Consider the following 20,972-nt stretch of genomic DNA (forward strand, 5'->3'; position numbering starts at 1 on the left):
TGGAGTATCAACTGGTTTTGAGCCTAACATGCCAGTTTCTTTCAATAGATCGAGAGTGTATTTACGTTGAGACACTGAGATGGAGTCTTTGTTCCTAGCAATCTCCATTCCGAGAAAAAACCTGAGATTACCGAGGTCCTTCATATCAAATTCCCTTGCTAATTCAGCTTTAATTCTCTGCATCTCGAGTTTGTCATCCCCGGTTAGAACAATATCATCAACATAGACTATTAAAATAGTAATACCGGTTGACTGTCGTTTGTAGAACAGCGTGTGGTCAAATTGAGCTTGCTTGAAACCTTGGCTTCGGACAAATTTCATAAATCTCCCAAACCAAGCTCTTGGTGACTGCTTGAGTCCGTATAAGGACTTCTTCAACCTACACGAATTACCTTGGTTATGGCTGGTGTTGAAACCAGGAGGTAGATCCATGTAAACTTCTTCTTCTAATTCCCCATTTAAAAATGCGTTTTTCACATCAAGTTGTAGAAGTGGCCAATCGAGATTAACTGCGAGAGACAAGAGAATACGTATGGAATTTATCTTCGCCACTGGAGCAAAGGTTTCTTGGAAATCAATACCTTGGGTTTGAGTATATCACTTTGCGACGAGTCTTGCTTTGTGTCGTTCAATAGTCCCATCTGAGTTGTATTTGATGGTAAACACCCATTTGCAGCCTACTGATTTTTTTTCTTGTGGTTTCTGATTAATTGTCCAAGTTTCATTTTTCTCAAGAGCTTGCATTTCGTTTAAAATCGCTTGTTTCCACTTGTTATCACTCCATGCTTCCTCAAAGTTCTTTGGAATTTCCGTGGTGGCTAGTTGAGATACAAGGGCCTGCATAGCTTGTGACAAGTGTGCATAACCGAGAAAATCTGAAATGGGATGGTTAGTGCAAGAACGTTTTCCTTTCCGTAATGCTATAGGGATGTCAGTTTCAGAGATTGTGAGATCTTTACCAGGGACCGGGAGTTGTGCTTGGTCATGAGAGGTGTCGGGTTCTTCTATTTGCTGCAGGTTTTTTCTTCTCTCATAACATTTGTCATATGGCTGTATTTTTGCAGTGCCAATTGGATTTGAAGGAAGCTCTTGGGAGGTTTCAGGGGTTTGATTTTGTGGGATTTGGTGGGTAATATTTGGTGGATTTGGTGCTGATATACTAAGATCAGGTATATCCGTCAGTAGAAATTCCCAGTCCACTATTGGAGGGTGATTTGAATCCCAGAAAATGTCATGATCTGCTGTATTTTCCCAGAAATTGGCGACACTACTTATCTCCCCCTGAATCTGATTTATGGGATAAAATGCTTGATTTTCAAAAAATGTGACATTATGTGAGATCAAATATTTTTTTGTAGATGGACAAAACACACGATAACCCTTTTTTGTGGAAGAGTATCCCAAAAAAATACAAGGTAAAGCCCGGGGGTCAAGTTTGCTCTTAGTGGGACAAGTATTGTGGACAAAAGCCTTACACCAAAATACTCTAAGGTCTAGTTCTGAGTATATACGTGAAGTTGGAAAGGATTTTAGAAGGGTTGACAAAGGTGTATTGAAACCAAGGACTTTTGATGGTTGGCGATTAATAAGATAGCACGCAGTTAAGATTGCATCCCCCCAAAAATGTTTAGGAACATTAGCAGTGAATAAAAGTGTGCGTGCGACTTCAAGAAGATGACGATTTTTACGTTCGGAAATTACATTTTGTTGAGGTGACTCAACACAAGAGCTTTGATGTAATAGACCATTTTTTGTGATAAATGTATTCATGACAGAGTTGAAGTACTCAGTGCCATTGTCAGTACGAAGGACTTTAATGGTTGTGTTAAATTGATTTTTTACCATGGTATAAAATGATGAAAAAATGTTTGGAACTTCCGATTTTTCTTTTAGTAAATAAACCCAAGAGACACGAGAATGGTCATCAGTAAATGTAATAAACCATCGTTTGTTTGAATGAGATGCAATCCTCGATGGACCCCATAAATCACTATGAATAAGCGAAAAAGGATGTGAGGGCTGGTATGGTCGAAGGGAAAAAGGAATTTTTTTGTGCTTTGCAAGTTGACAAATATCACAATCGAATTGTTCATTTTTCAAGAATAATGAAGGAAACAATCTTTGCAAATATTGAAAACTTGGATGACCTAAACGACAACGAAGGAGCTTTATTTGTTGACGCCTAGAAAGAGTGGAGGAGGATCCAACAGCCGCCAGATGTTTATTTTTAGAAAAATCACCTTGCTAAAAATAGTAGAGACCCGAGCTTTCCTCAGCATTCCCAATCACTTGGCCCGATCTCTGGTCCTGAAAAAAACATCGTGAAGGTGAGAAAATAGCATTACAATTCTGATCCATTGTCAGCTTGCTGATGGATAATAAATTACACGAGAACCCAGGCACATAAAAGACGTTTTTCAAGCATAACGAGGGACCGAGAGAGACTAAACCAGTCCCGTGAATGCGCAAGAAAGAACCATCAGCAATCTTAACAGTGCGAGGAAAGATGCTCGGAGAATAAGTAGTAAAAAACACTTTGCTACCCGTCATATGATCAGAGGCGCCTGAGTCAATTATCCACGGAGCTTTTGATAGACCAGAAATTGAGTTTAAAGGATTACCAGTTGAGGCCATCAGAGAGGCAGTATGAGTAGAAGAGAGACACTTGCTCAATTGATCAAGTTGAGCATCAGTGAAAAGGGCAGGATGTGGTGGAGCTATCGCCGACTGCGTAGATGTTGTGTGACCAGAACTGTCGCGCATATGTTTAGGAACCCAATCGGCTGGCTTCCCATGTAATTTCCAACACTTTGATTTTGTGTGATACGGTTTGTGGCAGTGATCACACCAAGTTGTTGGTTTCTTGCCCTTCTCATCACCTGTCCGAGCTGCCATAGCCGATGAATCAACAGGTGAAGGCACGTTGGGGCCGAGCGTTACAGATTTGCGATGTTCCTCACGACGTACTTCAGCAAAAATTTCATCGAGAGATGGTAGAGGTTTCACGCCAAGAATTCGACCGCGAACTTCATCCAAGGTGGGATTGAGACCAGCAAGAAAATCATATGTGCGTTCCTTCTCTAGCATGCGACGATGGAGACGTGCATCAGCCGGATCTTTCCAATCTTGAGGTTGGAACAGATCTAATTCCTGCCAGACACGAGTTAGAGAATGGTAATAATCAGAGACACAGCCATCAGCTTGACGGAGGTCGCGAGCTCTCGTTTTTAAAGCGAACATCTGAGACGAGTCTTCGAGGTCTGAATAAGCCCGTTTGACTGCGTCCCAAATAGTAGAGGCAGTCCCGTACATGAGATAGAGTTCTCCGATCCTGGTTTCCATGGAGTGGATGAGCCAGGACATGACCAGAGAATTCTGGATGTCCCAGGCAGCAAACGAAGGGTCCTCCACGGGAGAGGAAGGAATAGACCCATCGAGATATCCGAACTTCCCTTTTCCACGAATGACCATCTGGACAGATCGAGACCAGGGAACAAAGTTCCGGCCGTTAAGTTTGTATGCAGTGATGGCTTCGGAAAAAGAATTATCGGAGTGTAGGGTTGTGGGAGCTGTGAGGGAGGTAGGTACAGAGGTTTCCGATGCTACCTCTGAATCATTAACTCCAGATACGCCGGCCATGAGTGCGATGGAATGCATTGTTCTTAATTCAAAGAGATCGTCGAGCTCTGATACCATGAAAGTTTGAAAAGAGTCAAATAACCTGAAACACGGATGTGTATTTATCTAAAAAACTCTCTTACTCTACAACTTGTGTTTACAATCCTTATATAGAAAAACATATGTAACAAACCTAGATATCACCTTCTAAAAGATATAACAACCTCCTAATTAATAGGATCGATTGCTACATAGCGATAAGACTAAATCTACTCCTAACAAACAATTAAAAATACACGCTAACACAAACGAAAATAGATAAATGTGGATGAACTGCTTGTTATGCTTCATATTGAAGAAAACAATAAGGTATCCGAAAGAAGTTTTTTCAATCTTGTTGTGGCTAAGGCCAATATTGTTGAACAAAGATAAAGCTCGAAGGAAAAGAAATTTACTGATGGAGGTTCCAAGTTGGGACTTAAGAAAGCTATGTTCAAGAAAGTGCTACAATTGTGGTGGTTCGGGCCATAAGTCTTCTTAATGCAAAAAAAAAAAGCCGAAAAAATATCGTGAGTTTAATCTTGTGAATGACATATCTAAGGAGATTTCAAGGATGAACATATGCGTTGTCATTTTTGAAGTGAATCTAGAATGGTTGAATCCAAAAGAGTAGTGGGTCGATACTAATGCCACCCATCATGTTTGCTCCGATAAGAGCATGTTTGCATCTTTGGATAAATTATAGAATGGTGAAAAATTGTTTATGGGAAACTCTGCTACCTCATATATCAAGGGACGAAGGAAAGTGATCTTGAAGTTGACGTTTGTGAAAAGGCTAACTCTCAACTATGCGTTGTATGTGCTGAGGTCCGAAAGAATCTAGTGCCCGGTTCGCTTTTAAACAAGTATGGTTTTCACATTGCCTTTGAGTAATATAAAGTTTGTTTTGTCTAAGAAGGAAATGCTTGTTGGCAAAGGATATGTAAGAGATTATCAAACTCAATGTAATGACTATTAATCTCATGATTAATGAAACGAATTCTTCTGCTTACTTACTCGAGTCTTCCAATTTGTGGTATGATAGAGTAGAACATGTTAATTATGATAATATTCGTAGATTAGTTAACTTAAAAAACATTCTTACATTCTGAATGAACCGATAAACAACACAAATGTGAAACTTGTATTGAGGCAAAACTTGCAAGATCATCTTTCCAAACCATTGAAAGAAATAATGAACTCCTTAACCTAATTCACACATGTATGTAATTTAAAAGGAGTGCAAACACATAGTGAAAATAAATATTTATTATATTTGTCGATGATATCACAAGGTTTTTTTTATGTGCATCTTCTCAAAAGTAAATATGAAGCCATATAAAAATTTATCATGTACAAAAGTAAATTTGAGAACCAACTTAACAAGAAAATTTAGGTGCTAAGAAGTGATTATGAAGGTGAATATGAATCACAATTTATTGACTTTTGTGCTCAACATGGTATCAAACACGAAAGAATGACATCTTATTCTCCTTTGCAAAATGACATTGCAGAGAGAAAGAATCACACTTTAAAATAAATGATGAATGCAATGGTATTGAGTTCTGGTTTACCACAAAAAATGTGGGAGATGCTGTTCTAACAACAAATTATCTTTTAAATAAGGTTCTCCAAAAGAAGCAAGATAAAAGTTCATATGAATTATGGAAAGAATGAACTCCTTCCTACAAGTACTTGGGAGTGGGATGTATTACCTTGGTAGCAGTGCCCACACCTAAGAAGGTAAAGATAAGACCAAAAATTATTTGACTAAATTTTTATTAGATGTGTACAAAACAGTCACGCTTATCGTTTTCTTATACATGAATCTCAAATATCTGATATTCACAAAAATATGATAATGGAATCAAAAAATGTTTCGTTCTTTGAGACAATGGAAAAAGAACAGTAAATTCATAATGAAGTTGAACCCAGACGTAGCAAGAAAGCTAGTGTAGAAAAATAATTTGGTCCGGATTTTATTACATTCATTAAGGAAAGTGAACTTTAAAGGTTCAAAAAATTATTTGATTCATCTGAGAAGCCTCAATAGAAAAAGACTATCAATTCTAAAATAGAATTCATTTTACAGAATCATAAATAAGAATTAGTGAATCTTTCTCTGGGATGAAAACCATTAGGTTGTAAATGGATTTTCAAATAGAAAATGAAATCAAATGGAACTATAGATAAATATAAATCCAGGTTGGTAATCAAAAGCTTATCGTCAACGTGAATGATTTGATCACTTTGACACTTATTCTCACGTAATGAGAATAACCTTTATTTGTGTGATACTTGGGATTGTCGCCTTGCAAAATCTTGAAGTACACCAAATGGATTTAAAGATAGCTTTTCTAAATAGAGATTTAATAGAGGAAATTTACATGGAACAACATGGAGATTTTCTGTGTTTGGGGAAGAAAACAAGGTTTGTAAATTAGTAAAATCTCTATATGGCTTAAACAAAAGCATCAAAACAATGACACGAAAATTTTTATAAAGTAATGATAGAAAGTGAAAATGTATATATGTAAAGGACCCTGAAAATGATTGTCATTTTATATCTTTACGGAGATGATATGCTTATCATCGCAAGTAATGATAAGATAATTAAATCCACTAAGAAAGTTTTGAATTCAAGATTCAACATGAAAGATATGAGCCTAGCCGATGTAATACGTGGAATTAAAATCTATAGAACATCAGAAAGACTAGTTCTAAGTCAATCTCATTATGTTGACAAAATCCTGAAAAATTCAATAAAGATGACTCTGCATTGGATATAACTCCTATAGATACGAGTCAACATTTATCAAATAATCGAGACTGGAGCATCTCTCAATTAGAATACTCTCGAGTAATTGAAAGTCTTATGTACTTAGTGAGTTGTACAAAACCAGAAATATTCTACACTATAAACAAATTAAGCATATTCAATAGTAATCCAAGAGCTAAACACTGAAAACAATTGTCAGATTGTTGAGATATTTAAAGTAAACTTGTGAACATGTACTGTACTATATCAGATATCTTGTTGTTATCAAAGGATATAGTTATGCAAACTGGATATTTGACATGAAAGACTCAAAGTCTACAAGAGGATTTGTGAGTTTATAGCTCTTGAAAAATGTGTTGAAGATGATGAATGACTACGTCAATTCTCAGAAGATGTTCCAGGATGGGCTAAAACTATGCCAGCTATAGTATACATTGTGATAGCCAATCTGCGATTGGAGTGGCATAAAGCAATATGTATAATGGTAAGTCTAGACATATAAGTCTTAGACACATTACCATTAGATAACTACTCTCAAGTGGAGTTATCTTTGTTAACTATGTAAAGTCAAATGATAATATAACGAATCCGCTAACCAAATGGTAGAACAAAGAGTCAAGAGGAATGTGACTTAAGCCTACTCAATAAATTGGGCAACGAAAAACCCAACTTACACATGTAAAACCTACAAATTTTTTTAAAACTTGATATATCATTTTTGCACGTAAAGTTGTATTGGATTTATCCAAGATCTTTTATTTAAGATTATCCAGATTATTTAAAGTTGTGTAAGATAATTAAATCTGTGTATACAAATATTCATGGAATTCGAAATTTGATGATAAGCTTATATTTTGATTTTTTGGATAAATAAATAGGTCAAGATCTAAGAATTTAAATAAGAAGATATTGGATATAAGCATGTGTATTTCGAAATTTGTGGGATGTAATTTCGAAATTTGTGGGATAAAATACAAGATAAAGATATAAGATATGATATAATATTGATACACATATGGATCAAGATAAAAGTATATCAAGTAAGATGATAAAACAATATTAGATTTTCAAAATTTTCATGTGTATATATAAAATTTTCGAAAATAGAAGTAGATCGGAAAGATAGATAAAAGTCTACACGATAAGAAAATGCATTTGTGTGTGTATAACCATTGCTCACCTCAACCATTAGCACACCCGGCATGATTGGCCTATCCGGAAAATGACCAGGGAAGAAATCATCATTTATCGTAACATTCTTGATTGCCACAGCAGACACCTGGAGTATACTCAACCACTCTATCCACTAATAAAAACGGATATCTACAATGTAATCGAAGAAACCAAAATGAAAATCCGTATAAAATTTATGCATTTGTGAATCAAGAATGTTAGAAACTTCGTTCACCTATGAGGCAAAATTTCTCGAATCTTATTGATGTCCATCACCGTAGGGAACGCCGGGTACCCTGAAAGAGAGAACAGAAGAATCAACAAAACCGAAACAGAACCCCAATATCTGCCCCATACAGATCAAGATTCCATACTCAATTCAATCGGGGTTTCCTCAGAGGAGCTTCCATCGTCAGAGGAATTTGAATGGACGATAAAAATTTTCTAGTCCCTCATGGTTTGCCCCGAAACGACATGCGATCTGGAGAAACAACGAGATTGATTTACAGAAACAGACAATGGAGTAGCATTACCGGTATTTTTCTTGGGAATTGGTGACTGTGAAGAACTGAGATTGGAGAACAGAGATTGAGATAAAACTGCGGACGACATTGTCGATTGTTTAAGCGTGAATGCCAAGACTGAGGTGAAAGTAGAATGCGGAGCTATGATATAAACAAATGCCATATATAAAATACCATAATCAATTTTGACCTGAATTACATTAACTAATCAAATTAGGTTTTGAGTGAGTTAATTTCAAAACATATCCTTTAATTCTAAATATATTAATTAAAAATTTTAATTTTTTAAAATATGTTACAAGCTCGTCTGATAAGATATTGGTAGGAGAAATCGAACTTCTGATCATTGACCAAATACTTATCATTTTTACCTTTCTTTATATTATTTTACATTAATAAAAATATAATTAAAAATATATAGTTTATAATAAATTGACAAACTATTATAATATAATTATACACTAATTCATACTAAAAAAATATTTTATTAAAAAATATAATGTTAAAATAAATTAATATATTAAAAATTAAATAAAAATTACATCATTCATAATAAATTAATATTAATTATCATATACTCAAATTTTTATAATTGTTCAAAAAAATATCAGAATATAAGTGGAAAACTATGGATTTTTTTTTTTTAAAAAAAAGAAAACCGAAAACTACCCTATAGGCTAGACTTTGTTACAAAATTGATGATACCAAAAACTAAAAGTTGTATTTCATTTTCTAATGATGAAGAAAATAATATTTTTCTGTGAAAATTTGTTCAAAAAATTCTTAAATTTACATCCACCAAAACAACATTTGAAAACCATTTTCAAATAAATTTTTGATGCATCTTTTTATTTAACAGAATATATATTGAATTTTTTTATTAAAAAAATAATATATTATTGCATGTCGATAACCAAAAAGCACCAACATATAACTTAGAAACTTAATTATTCTAGTCCCTAAAAAGGTAAGTATTGTCGGGATTGATAAATTAGACAAGACTATTTTGTGAAATAGACAAGACTATTTTGTGAAATGTTTAATAAATAAGGTTATTTTTAAAAATAACTTTTTGAGAAGGACTAGACTAGGTTAAATAGAAATGATGGCGACAAAAACTATGTAAAATTCAGAAGATGAATTGGTTTTTTAGGACCAAACCTTTAATATTTTATCAAAAATCATATATATAGCTAGTAACGACAAAATTCAAATATTTTAAATTGTACAGCAGTCCAATCTTGCAATAATTGATCAGGATCAAATATGTGACATTGACTTGGATACCAATTGTATGACTGATCGGTGTTTGTTACTTTATCAAAAGTTATAATTTGTGTTAATTATACAACTCAAATCTTTTAAATCGTGCATTTAAAACATTTATTTATATAGATTGCAAATATGGTTTTTAAGCCGATTATTTATATCTGGCACCAATGTACGTACATATTTAAGACGAAGTCTTGAATTAATTATTTAACGATGAGATATATTGCTGTGATAAATAGGTTAATTCAAGTTTGCCAGATTTTTTCCCAACCCATTTTTTAAAAATCATTTTTTTTAGGTCTGTTAGCTTAAAAATAATAATAAATAATAAAGATTAGGTCTGTTCCGGCGGTATTAGACCAAACAATAAATTCTATTGTAGAATCCTATTACTAGCTACTTTATCAACGTAACTCATAATATTTAACTATCGGAGTTTTGTATTCGCCTATCCTGTAGTGTTATTGACAACAAAAAACTCATGTGAGACGGTCTCACGGATCAATTTTGTGAAACAGATATTCTATATAGGTCACCCACGAAAAAGTGTCAAACATATTAATTTTTATTATAAATATGGACATGATTGATATATCTCACGAATAAAGATCGGTGAGACCGTCTTATATATGAAAAACTTACTTTATTGACAATTATCTGTATTTTTTATTGTAAAATTTTTAATTTATACGAAAAATAAGTATCGAACATGGAGAATACAAAAAAACTAATTTAACAACTATATATGAAGACCATAACTAAATAAAATTTAGGTTTTCTGAGATTAATAGATTTTCAAATCCATTATTAATGTTAGAATTTTTTAGATCACAAAATTCAGTAAATTGAAATCTACGATATTTTTCTCCAAATTCAGTAAATAAAAACTAATTCAATATTTTTGTTATAATAGGAAGATATATATTGTTGATTAGAATGGTATTTGTCACAAAATCATTTGCATTGTCTACCTCATCTTGGGTTATGGAAAAAACCACAGACGTTGGGCTTATTGTCCTTCGGCTTGTTCTGGACAACACTAGTGTTTGATCTTGTTATTGTATTTTTTGGTTCTGGACAATCAGCAAAGGGATGTCCCAATTTTCCATAGTTAAAACATGCTTCAAACTTCGTAGGTGATAACGCGTGATTTTCTTTACAAGTAGGTTGAGGTAGGTTATTCTTATGGGCCACTTGATTGATAGGGCCGTTTGAATTTTTGTTCACTTTGGGAGGACTTGCAAGTGATGAATCGTTTGTTTTTATTCTCATATGTAAGGATCAAGTGCTTACCACTAGGTCAAAAACTATAGCTGTTAGCCAAGACGCAACTTTATTTCCTTACACTTGTGGCAGCACAGAGTGCACCTACTTGGATACTAAATGGTCGGGCTGTTAGGCCCATGAGTCTGAGGAGGTACGTGTCTATCTGCTGATGCTGTCTCATATCGCTTAGAGATCAGTCTTACCCTTTCCTTACTGTCGGTCATGTCCCCATCAGAGACAGTATTACCCGTTAAGTTCTGGTGTCACTCTTTTACGGATCACTTAGCCAATCAGATCAAGCGGCGCAACATCAACAGTTTGACGCATGAGAACTTCCCAAGAGATCACCCACCCAGTATTACTCTCACTCATGCACACTTAACCCAACATCCCCCCGCCCCAAGAAGTATAGAAATATGTTTCTTGGGAGACTTGAACTCATTACCTCGCTCTGATACCAATTGTTAGGATCAAGCGCTTACCACTAGGTCAAAAGCTATAGCTGTTAGCCAAGGCACAACTTTATTTCTTTATACTTGTGGCAACGCAGAGTGCGCCTACTTGGGTACTAATGGGTCGGACTGTTAGGCCCATGAGTCCGAGGAGGTACTTTTCTATCTGCTGATGTTGTCTCATATCTCTTAGAGATCAGTCTTACCCTTTCTCTACCGTCGATTATGTCTCCAACAGAGACAGTATTACCCATTAAGATCTGGTGTCACTATTTTATGGTCCACTTAGCCAACCAGATCAAGCGGCACAACATGCAGCTTGACGCATGATAACTTCCCAAGAGGTCACCCATCCCAGTACTACTCTCATGCATGTACGCTTAACCCAACATCATCATCACGTCGTTTGATATCGGTTTCAGCTCTAATGACTACTTCCATCAGATCTACAAAGCTCGTATGATCGTATACTACCAAGGCAGATTAGATTCAATTGGTCAAACCCTACTTGAAGAGATATAAACTCAGAATATCATCTGCATGCCATGATTATTGCAGCATAGGTCCCGAGATAGTTGAATTTGGAAGTGTACTCTGCTACTAACATGTCTGGATTTTGAGTATGATTTTCAAAGTCACTCAACTTTTGCAATTGAGTTTCAGCTAGATAATAATGTTTCGAAAATGTTCCTCAAAATTGTGGCCACGTGATTGGTCCGGCTACTGACATGGCTGGTGAAACTGTTTCCGACCATTTGCTAAGAATGGGGTCGTCGCATCTACCTTAAGCCATAGAACTTCGAGCAATCGGAGCCGAGTCTCAATATTCTTGAGCCATATTTGTCTCACTTCTAGATCAATATTTCCATCAAAAGTTGGGACTCTGTTGTTCTAAAGAGATTCATAATGGTATTTTATGTCATTCAATGGCGGAGGTGGTGGTGGCTGTTTGGCGTTAGAGTTGGTGAACCCTTCCGTTGTTGTTTCCATTATAATGGTTATGACCATCAAATCTGCTTGACTAAGGCCAAACCCTTGTGATGGTGGTCCATCCTCGTTGTTGTTGTTATTCCTGTTGCGATTGGCATATCACAGGTTGCGGTTGTTTTGGAGGACATTTCGCCCATTTCCTACAATTATATCAGTTTCTAAGATGTTTGCAAAATGGATAGAGATATATAAAATAATATTGGCTCAGACATGAAATAAATCAACGAATAATTCAAATAAACTTTAATTGATTTAAAATAAAAATGAATGCTTACAAATCAAATTCGGATGATGCTAGCAGAAAGAAAATGGATTTCAAATACTTATTACAATAGTCGCGATGCTAGAGGTCTAATCTAGTCCTCTAAAATATCTCAATCTCCTACGACTTTGTCTTCTATAGGATCTCCTTAGGGTCTTACTTAGGATCTTCCTCCTCCGGCAGTTGATCAATGAAGTTATACAATGCCACATTCTGATTAGTCAAGGCATGTACAGAATTTTGTAGTCCTTAAATGATTGAATCAGCTTTTTACGCTGATGTGCTTCAATAAGAATGATCTACTGAATCTGAAACTTAGTGTCTGAGCCTTCTCCAACAGTTGGTTATGTAAGCCATCCAGTTCAGAGATTATGCCCTAGGAATCATCTAGCTTTTTCATGGTTACTTCATGTTGTCTCTCCGCCGCATTGTGATCGAAGGCGTACCTCAGCACATCAGTCTAAAGGTGGTTCCTAAGCTCTTCTAGCTTCTGCTTATCACTTCTCAGAATCTCAAGGCCCTCGATGAGTTTATCCTTCTCCTCCCGCTCTAAAGCGAATTCAGTCTTAAGGTTATTAATGATGACATCCTTGTCAGTGATGGCCTTATGTCTCATATGAATGGCAAATGGGGCGTAGGTATGAGGAGTTGTTATTTCCTAGAATAGGACAAGTGGAAATGCTCATAATACCTCAAAATGGTGACAATAAATATAATAATCGAAAATTACTAACAAATAGAAAGTTCAAATAATTTAAGCACTTATAAAGGTAGAATGAGATGTTTCGAGAATTTTTCTAAAAATGAATAGTTTGAAGATTTTGATATAAATGGAAAGCCTATATAATGAGGTTTATGGAACAGTCGGTATAATCGAATTTCGAGTTTCCTATGCGAAGTTATGAGTCATACTAAAATTTCCAGAAACGGCAAAAACTTGATTTCGGGAGCCTAAACAATGAATTTCGCGATTTCAATGGTGACTTCACAATGCAGGGAACTTCTCATATCAATTCAAATCATATCAGTGCTTGAAACATAATTTTTGACTTGTACGAAATGAAGGAACATGCTCGATCAAAGTTTTCAAAAACAAAATTGATCGGATTGATTGGGGGATAATCATTGAGCTACAATAGCTCGGTTCTTGAAATATTAAACATTGAAAACTTAAATCGAGTTTGATTTTCAGACCAAGCGGAAGACACTCAAAATAATCTATCGTAAAAACCGATTAAACATTTTGAAAAATATTTAAAAGATATAAAACCTGAATGTGTAAAAACGTTTTGTTTGAAACATTTTATCAAACACTTGGTATCCAATATTTTGGTATTTGAAGAACACATAAAATGCCTCAACAATACTAATAATAAGTAAATGCGATAAATAAATAGAAACACATTTGTTTATGGACGTTCGGAGATTAACTACTCATATGTCATCCCTTATTTTCTCAAGGAATAATCCACTAATAGACTTTGATCAGTACACACTTGTACAAACCCAATTTCAATTTATGACTTATATATTGCCTAATTGAAACTCCTAGAACATTCGATTTTAGACTACAACATCACAATCTACATATTATATCATCACATTTGGGCTTACTCTCATTCTAGCTAAATTCTTCATTTAAGTTTCTAATGCTTTGAATAGTGAATTCTCTTCAAAAGCTTGTATTTGATCTTAAAGTTTTATTTATGGCTTTCAAGAATGATATAAATTTTAGATACAAGAATATGTCCATTAGTAAAGTTTTTATACTGTTTCTGACATTGAAACAATCATTCGTGATTCTGGACACTTTCCGCATCTTCTGCTGATTTTGGGCTCTACTAGATGTAGCATCTAATGGATGTCTTCTGGTTGCAACAATTACTGGTTTTCAGTAGTCATCTCTATTGTTTGGGCTCTGATACATTTCAGGGTCTACTGCTTTTTAACACTCATGATTTCAGCCCTATTAGTTTCAGAAGCCATGTTTCTTGATTATAACTCTTGATCAGTTGATATTTGGGCAAAGCGATCAACATGAAAGTTGTAGCCATTTTTCTTATCTTTCCACAGTGTTAAGAATTACTCAATTTAGATCTATTACATAAGAGATGCTCGAAACACTCATTTGTGCTAGAGATTCTGCTATACTGAATTTGAGTGAAGAATTTGTAGCATTTTGAGTTAGATTTTTAACTGTTTTGGCGACTGATAATTTGAATTATCGAGCTATGAGCTATTTTCGAAACACTTCAGCTCGCCAAAAACTAAGATGTGCTGGAATTTTTTTCAGCAACCTCTCGCTTCCAAATTGAATAAGCAACACTTGAGTAAATATGTTAGAAAAATAATAACAATTTTTGTTATCATCAAAATCAAGACTCTTAGCATTCCAAAACCCAACAAGAACATAAAAACATCATACATGTATATAATTTTTTAAACATAAGCACATTTACCTATTTTATTGAAAAAAACGTGAAAGGTTTGTTGTTGGACTGCTCGAACAAACTGCTCAAGTACTACTTCAAAATAGAATGCTGCTCTAATCACTTCGAAAACAGACAGAAAGCCGCTTAGTAATGCTGCTACAGAGCTTAAATAACTGGCAAAACCTTGCTCTAAAATTGAGTAGAATGTTGCTCGAATTTAGGCACTGAAATGCTTCGAAAATCAGAGGTTTCGTGCTTGTGAAGGTGTGATTTGTCCCCTCAGCTAGTGTAGTATTTATAGATGATAAATATGAAGATTTCAATACATTAATCCCTTATTAATTGCTTATTATCTGCCAAAAAGTGGAAGCTGGGTATGTTCAATTTTATTTTCGACTACTTCCTTCGTATTTGGAATTAAAAATAAAAATAACTATAATCATAACGACTACTTCCTTCGTATTTGGAATAAAAAATAAAAATAACTATAATCATAATCTTATATCGTTTTATTTTTACAAAAATCATTTTCATTTATTTTCGAAACATAATATTATATTTTAATTTGAGTTCAATGGAATATTGATAAGTGAGGAAAGTAGAAAATAAATTTTTGTCCATAATTTATCTCATTTTAAGTTTTAATTCGTTAAATATTCCAAGTTTGATAACAAGTTTGATTATTTTAGTTTTTAATCATATTTCACCAAGTGTCATCGTGATATAAAAAATAGTTAAGTGAAGTCGAAAAATGCTAATTTATCTAACGTCGTGACAACAACTTAATTAACATAGCTGAAAATTAAAAATCGGTGTTCGGAATCGAAAAATTTGATGATCAGTTAATATGATAAAACTCAAAATAAAATTTATTGGATTTATTGAATACTAGTAAATTTCGATTTGACTATGTTGCACCTCGAATTCTGTATAAATTTATATTCAAAAATTTATGTAAATATTCTTGTAATAATTGAAATTTTATATCATGTGATTATAAAGTCTTACACGTTTTCTACCTACTTTCTACGCTTTAAGAAATATGCAGATTCTGAGTGTGACATTCTATACGGTCAATTGGATATTTTAATGGTGAACTTCATAATATAAATCACACTGAATATTAAGTAAGCACGTACGATCGAGTACTTCAAAATATAATAGGTATAGCTATTTTGCATGTAAGTTTAATTTTATTATCAATAATATTATATTTTTTCTACGAGGCATATGGTGTTCTTCGACATGTGCTTGTTGATAAACTTTCGTAATAACATAATATTTTGTAAATAATATTAATCACGTGAAATGTACTGAACTTGTAAGTAATGAACAAGGTAATTAATTTATGAATTTATTCATTTTGTAATTCTTATACGTACAATTATATGACAACCAATTAATTAAGCTCAATAAACTGTATGATATAAACTAAATTTTGCATGAAGTACATTAATCGATCAATTGACTGCGGAGCAGACTCGACGAATTTCACCATTTGTCCCAGTCTTGACCTCGATGTTACTCATCTTCACCATGGACCTCCCAAATTCCACACTGAATGTCAATCCAAGCAAACCCCTTATCCCCAAATAACGTTGCACAGAAGTCTGGGTCGACGCATCGGTCCATAACTTTTGATCCGATTCAAGAATTCCCCGGCCGCTCCTCAGGTTGGCGAAAAACGAGTTGTCGAACCGGTTTTGGCTACCGTTGTCGAGTCCGATACGAGTTGAACCGCCGCTGTTCTGAGGGCAAAGAGACTGAAGAGTTGGGAGAAATGCTGGGTCGATCGATGGATCGGGACCGCCTGTGGAATTGTAGTTGTACAGCCTGTAGCTGAAAAACTGGCAAGCGGAGGTGCCGATGGTGTGGCCTCCTGCATAATTTTCAAAAAGGTTTGTGTATTTAGTTCAAGTGCATGCACAAGAAGTCAAATTCAAAATTGAGGTAATTTCTGGATGATTGAAGTTTTGACTTTAATTTTCATTACAGCTAAAATTGACAGTCACTGTTACAATGCATGTATTAACGTCTTCTCAGTATATTATCTTTCAATCTCGTTCGAGTACATTAATGGTTGCAAGAAAAGTGTCATTGTGCAATTTTATGTGACTAATATCTTCACATTTCTTTGTAGATAAATGTTGTTTCTACAAGACAATTTCAGTATTTCTTACCAACAAGGGTGACAAGATCCTGAGTATTGAGTCCTTTTGCTTGGAATTTCTGCCTCTGCACATCAACGGAGTCGGTAAAACCAGGGAGATTAGAAGTATCACTCGCCAACGAAACCAGTCCATCTCTCCTCCCCGTCGGCACAGGCCAGCCCGCCCCACCAGCCTGAAGCAATTAGCAAACAATGTATTTTGGATTCAGGATTTTGGACAGGGAAAAAGAACTCATATTTTTAAAGAATACTGAAACAAGAAATATGTAATATCTCACCAGCGCCACCGAGTCCCGTGCAGCAAGAGCAAGAATATCAGCACACGAAACGACGCCAGGGCACGCCGACTCCAGCTGCGTCTTTGCATCGTCTATCACTTCGTACCCTCTCAACAAACTGTTAGGTGGGGCAGTTCTCTCAGTGTTAGCTCCAGCAATAAGTATAGAACCATCGCAACCTTGGACAAAACAGTCATGAAAGTGCATTCTGAGCAACCCTGGCGCAATTGTAGGGTTAGCATTAAAGTGCGACCTTACGGTAGATTGAACAATGGATTCCACCCGAGGGCACGAGCTCGAATAGAACCCGATCCGCGTGCCTTGCCCGAATGCGGAGGTTGCGAATGTTGCAAGCAGAACAAAGAATGCAGCAGCAAGTGTTTGATTTAATTGAATTCTCATTGTGTATGGAGTTTAAATTGTTATGTATGTATATATGGATCAAGAAAGTACGTTTGATTTTCTTGATGATTTTGTGTGAGAAGAGAAAGGGGATGTGGGGTATATTTATAGGTAGTGAAAGAGATTAAACATGAGCTGGAGCATGAGTACTAATACAAAGCCGATTTGTTGGAATTTTTGGAACTAAAATTCAAAGGATTATGTTGGACTATATATGAGTTGGGATGCAATTTCCGATTAAAGAGAACAAAATATAAATCTTGTGGTGCATGCATTATATTGCATGGGGTGCCCTTTCACCTAATTAGAATTAAAGTAATTAATCAATTCATTGAACTATATATCTACAAATCATGTGATTAAATACATATATCACAACATATCAGGAATTCATGTCGAGTTTTCAGAAAATATAAATAACAATAAACATGTACCAGAATCCAATGATAGATCTAGTGTTGGAGTTATGGATCTTTCAAGGCAACATAGAATCAACCATCTTATTCTTGCCTTAGATGAGAGAAGTGGAGAGATCTAGAATATGTGTGTTGTATATATTATGTGTTATTCTCTGTGTCTCGGGACCATAATCTTATATAACATTAGCAGTATTTGTCCCATTATAGAAGACTTAATTGTGATGAGTTTCTACACATAAGGTGGATCATACAAATTTATTTAATACCTTGGAAATCATAATTAATTAGATCATCTTATTGAGTTTTTTATTAGATAACTTGTCCACGTACAATTAATTAAATTATATGAGCCCACAAAATAATTCCAACATCAACTACTTTGGGTGTTATATTTTACGAACTTGCACCAAATTTTTATGAAAAGTAAAAAAGAAAAACTTCTAAATATTGCTACATTTCATGTTTTAAGATTGTGAATATATATAAAAAGTGGCTTAGTTTTGATCCTAGCACGTAATTTAACAATATCAAAGATATGGTGGGAGGATAGAAGAACTTATCCTATATAGTCTCCTTTTCACCGCCACGCTTGAGTTGTGACTTGTTGGGAGCAAGCATTTAACTTTCTTCATGTTCACATCTTAAAATTAGTTTTGATAGTTCATAAAGAAGATGTGAAAAAGTCTTAACTCTACTTGGCACATATGAAGAAGATAATGTGGGGAAAATTATATTTTTTATATTGTTATTTGATTATTATATTTTATTTTAATTTGGTCAAATCTGACAATCAATTTACCATGGTCTTAGTCCATTAATTTGTATTATTTTTTTTTGAATTTAGTTCTTTAGTATCGGAGTTCTGACATGACACCGAAAAATGATTACATGACAACAAAAATTGTTAATGTGTTTGATGTCAAGTTAATACTCTGGTGAAAATGAAATGAAACTGAAAAAGGTGTAATTTAATGGATTGTGATTTTAATTTGATCGATAACAAGATCAAAAATGAAAAAACGTGTAAGTTATGAGAATAAAAATGTATTTTCCCATGCAATGTGAGATATAACTTTTGAATTACCTAAAACACTTTCCATCATCGTAAATTTTTCCCTCCCAAATATATATATCTGCCTCATGTATTCGTCACACACACAACATGCGTACCTATGTGACTAGTATTGTTAATGCGTGTAGATTTAGAATATTTGTAAAAAAAGAAAAAAAAATAAAGTTTCAACATAGAAAGTTAAAAATAATAAATTAAAAAATTTTACAAAAAAATATGGGAGAAACGAATTAAATGAGTAGCACTTATATTGCATAAATAATTTACTATTAATTGGCAATTATAAATAATAAAACCAAATATTTAAAAAAAAATTCAAAAAGAGTAATTGACTTATTTGCATAGCCATGATTTGCCTTAATTTCAACATATATGAGGACAAGGCAAACTGTCAGAGTCTGCTAATTTCCACTAATTATATCCCAGTGGGCAGCCAATTGACTTCAACTAAACGCGCTTTTCTATTTTATTTCTTTTTTCTTTTTTTTTTTTGAAAATTCAAGAGTGGATGGATGCATTGACCAAGTCAACCTTGCGGCTAGCAATGCGCATTGTAAAAAAGAGCAAAACCGAACATTATATAAAAATTTAATTGGCAGACAACTTAATTTAAAATTATATTCTACGAAATTTTAAATACAGATGATAACTTTTTCTACGGGTTTGGGATCTTCGATTTTTTGTGGTTCGGAGATTTTTTAAAATCTCCGAATTAGTTCGGGACGGATATGAGGTTACTATCCCTATCCTCGAGCCTGGCCCGAAGATAATATTAATAATAAAACAATATTACTATTAGTATTAATAATATAATAATAATATTATCACAAATAATAATAAATAATAGTAAGTTTTGGTTTGAAAAAATCCTCGAATTCGTTCTCATCTTGTCCCATTAATATTTTTGAAATGAGAATGGGGTGAAGATGAGAATTTGATCCCCGCAGTTTCAGGTTCGGAGAAAAAACGGAGATTGGGGCGGGGATCGAGTGGGGAAGGAATTCGAGGATGTGGATAGGAATAACAAACTCGCCTTCGTCCTCGTTTTCGTGCCGCTCCATTGTCAATCCCTAATTTTAAGGCACTATCGTAATTTTATATCAAAGAGTCCAAAGCTGATTTAAATATGTAAATATTATATAAGAAATAAAGTTAATATATCATTGCCGAACTTCATTTCTCATACCACTTTATGCAGTAATTGTATCCAGGCTCTAATATATATCACACCTGCAACTATGGAATCAACAAATTATCCCCAACTCGAAGGATTGATGTCTAAGCCGGTACACATTTTTTGAAACAGATCTTTTTATTTGTGTCACTCATATCAAAAGTATTACTTATTATTGTAAATATGATTATGGTTGACATGTCTCATAGATAAATATTCGAATGAGACCGTTGAACGCTTGATCAATTATCAATATTGCGATTTTTTTTACCGACATTTTCTTAGTCAAACTTGTGCAGTTTTCCCAGTACAATTTACCTGTCTAGCGTGATTTGCAGGTTATAGTGCTAACCCGAGAGTTTATAATGTACGCATCGAAAGATAGCAGCGTCGCAAAAAATAATAATAATTTACCCCAGTCTCAACAAGAATTAAACTATATGAATTTTTATGAAAACATCTACATTTACCATTATAATATCGTACCTTTATTATTTTAAGATATTAAAATTGATCGTCGAAACATTATTACAAAATTACAATTGATTCAACAAAAGATACATGATTAAAATTGGCATTTTACATTTTATATGATTAAATATATCAAATAATTAATAACATAACCTATGTGTGTGTGTGTGTGTGTGTGT

At 34.2% G+C, this 20,972-nt stretch overlaps 2 protein-coding genes and 1 long non-coding RNA gene across 3 annotated transcripts in view; 1 reads left to right on the top strand and 2 right to left on the bottom strand.

Annotated features, from left to right (window-relative positions):
• Positions 1–7,612: 7,612 nt before the first annotated feature.
• Positions 7,613–8,260, bottom strand: LOC140984090 (uncharacterized). The gene is made up of 3 exons (XR_012176540.1): positions 7,984–8,260; positions 7,845–7,905; positions 7,613–7,759 (listed from the first exon to the last, which is right to left on the bottom strand). It is a non-coding gene; the product is annotated as an uncharacterized lncRNA (long non-coding RNA).
• Positions 8,261–16,175: 7,915 nt separating this feature from the next.
• On the bottom strand, positions 16,176–17,719 carry LOC140984189 (peroxidase N1-like). The gene is made up of 3 exons (XM_073451434.1): positions 17,256–17,719; positions 16,988–17,150; positions 16,176–16,686 (listed from the first exon to the last, which is right to left on the bottom strand). Exons 1-3 carry the CDS (start codon positions 17,655–17,657, stop codon positions 16,268–16,270), a joined length of 984 nt encoding a protein of 327 aa, XP_073307535.1. The 5' UTR covers positions 17,658–17,719; the 3' UTR covers positions 16,176–16,267.
• Positions 17,720–18,713: 994 nt separating this feature from the next.
• Positions 18,714–20,972, top strand: part of LOC140984637 (uncharacterized) — a gene marked incomplete at its 5' end in the record, with an annotated part of 4,411 nt that continues 2,152 nt past the window's right edge. Inside the window, 1 exon segment of the mRNA XM_073452188.1 lies at positions 18,714–18,794. Coding sequence (XP_073308289.1) covers positions 18,714–18,794 — 81 coding nt within the window.

This window comes from Primulina huaijiensis, chromosome 9 (assembly GCF_012295235.1).
Source record: "Primulina huaijiensis isolate GDHJ02 chromosome 9, ASM1229523v2, whole genome shotgun sequence".
Lineage (NCBI taxonomy): Eukaryota > Viridiplantae > Streptophyta > Magnoliopsida > Lamiales > Gesneriaceae > Primulina > Primulina huaijiensis.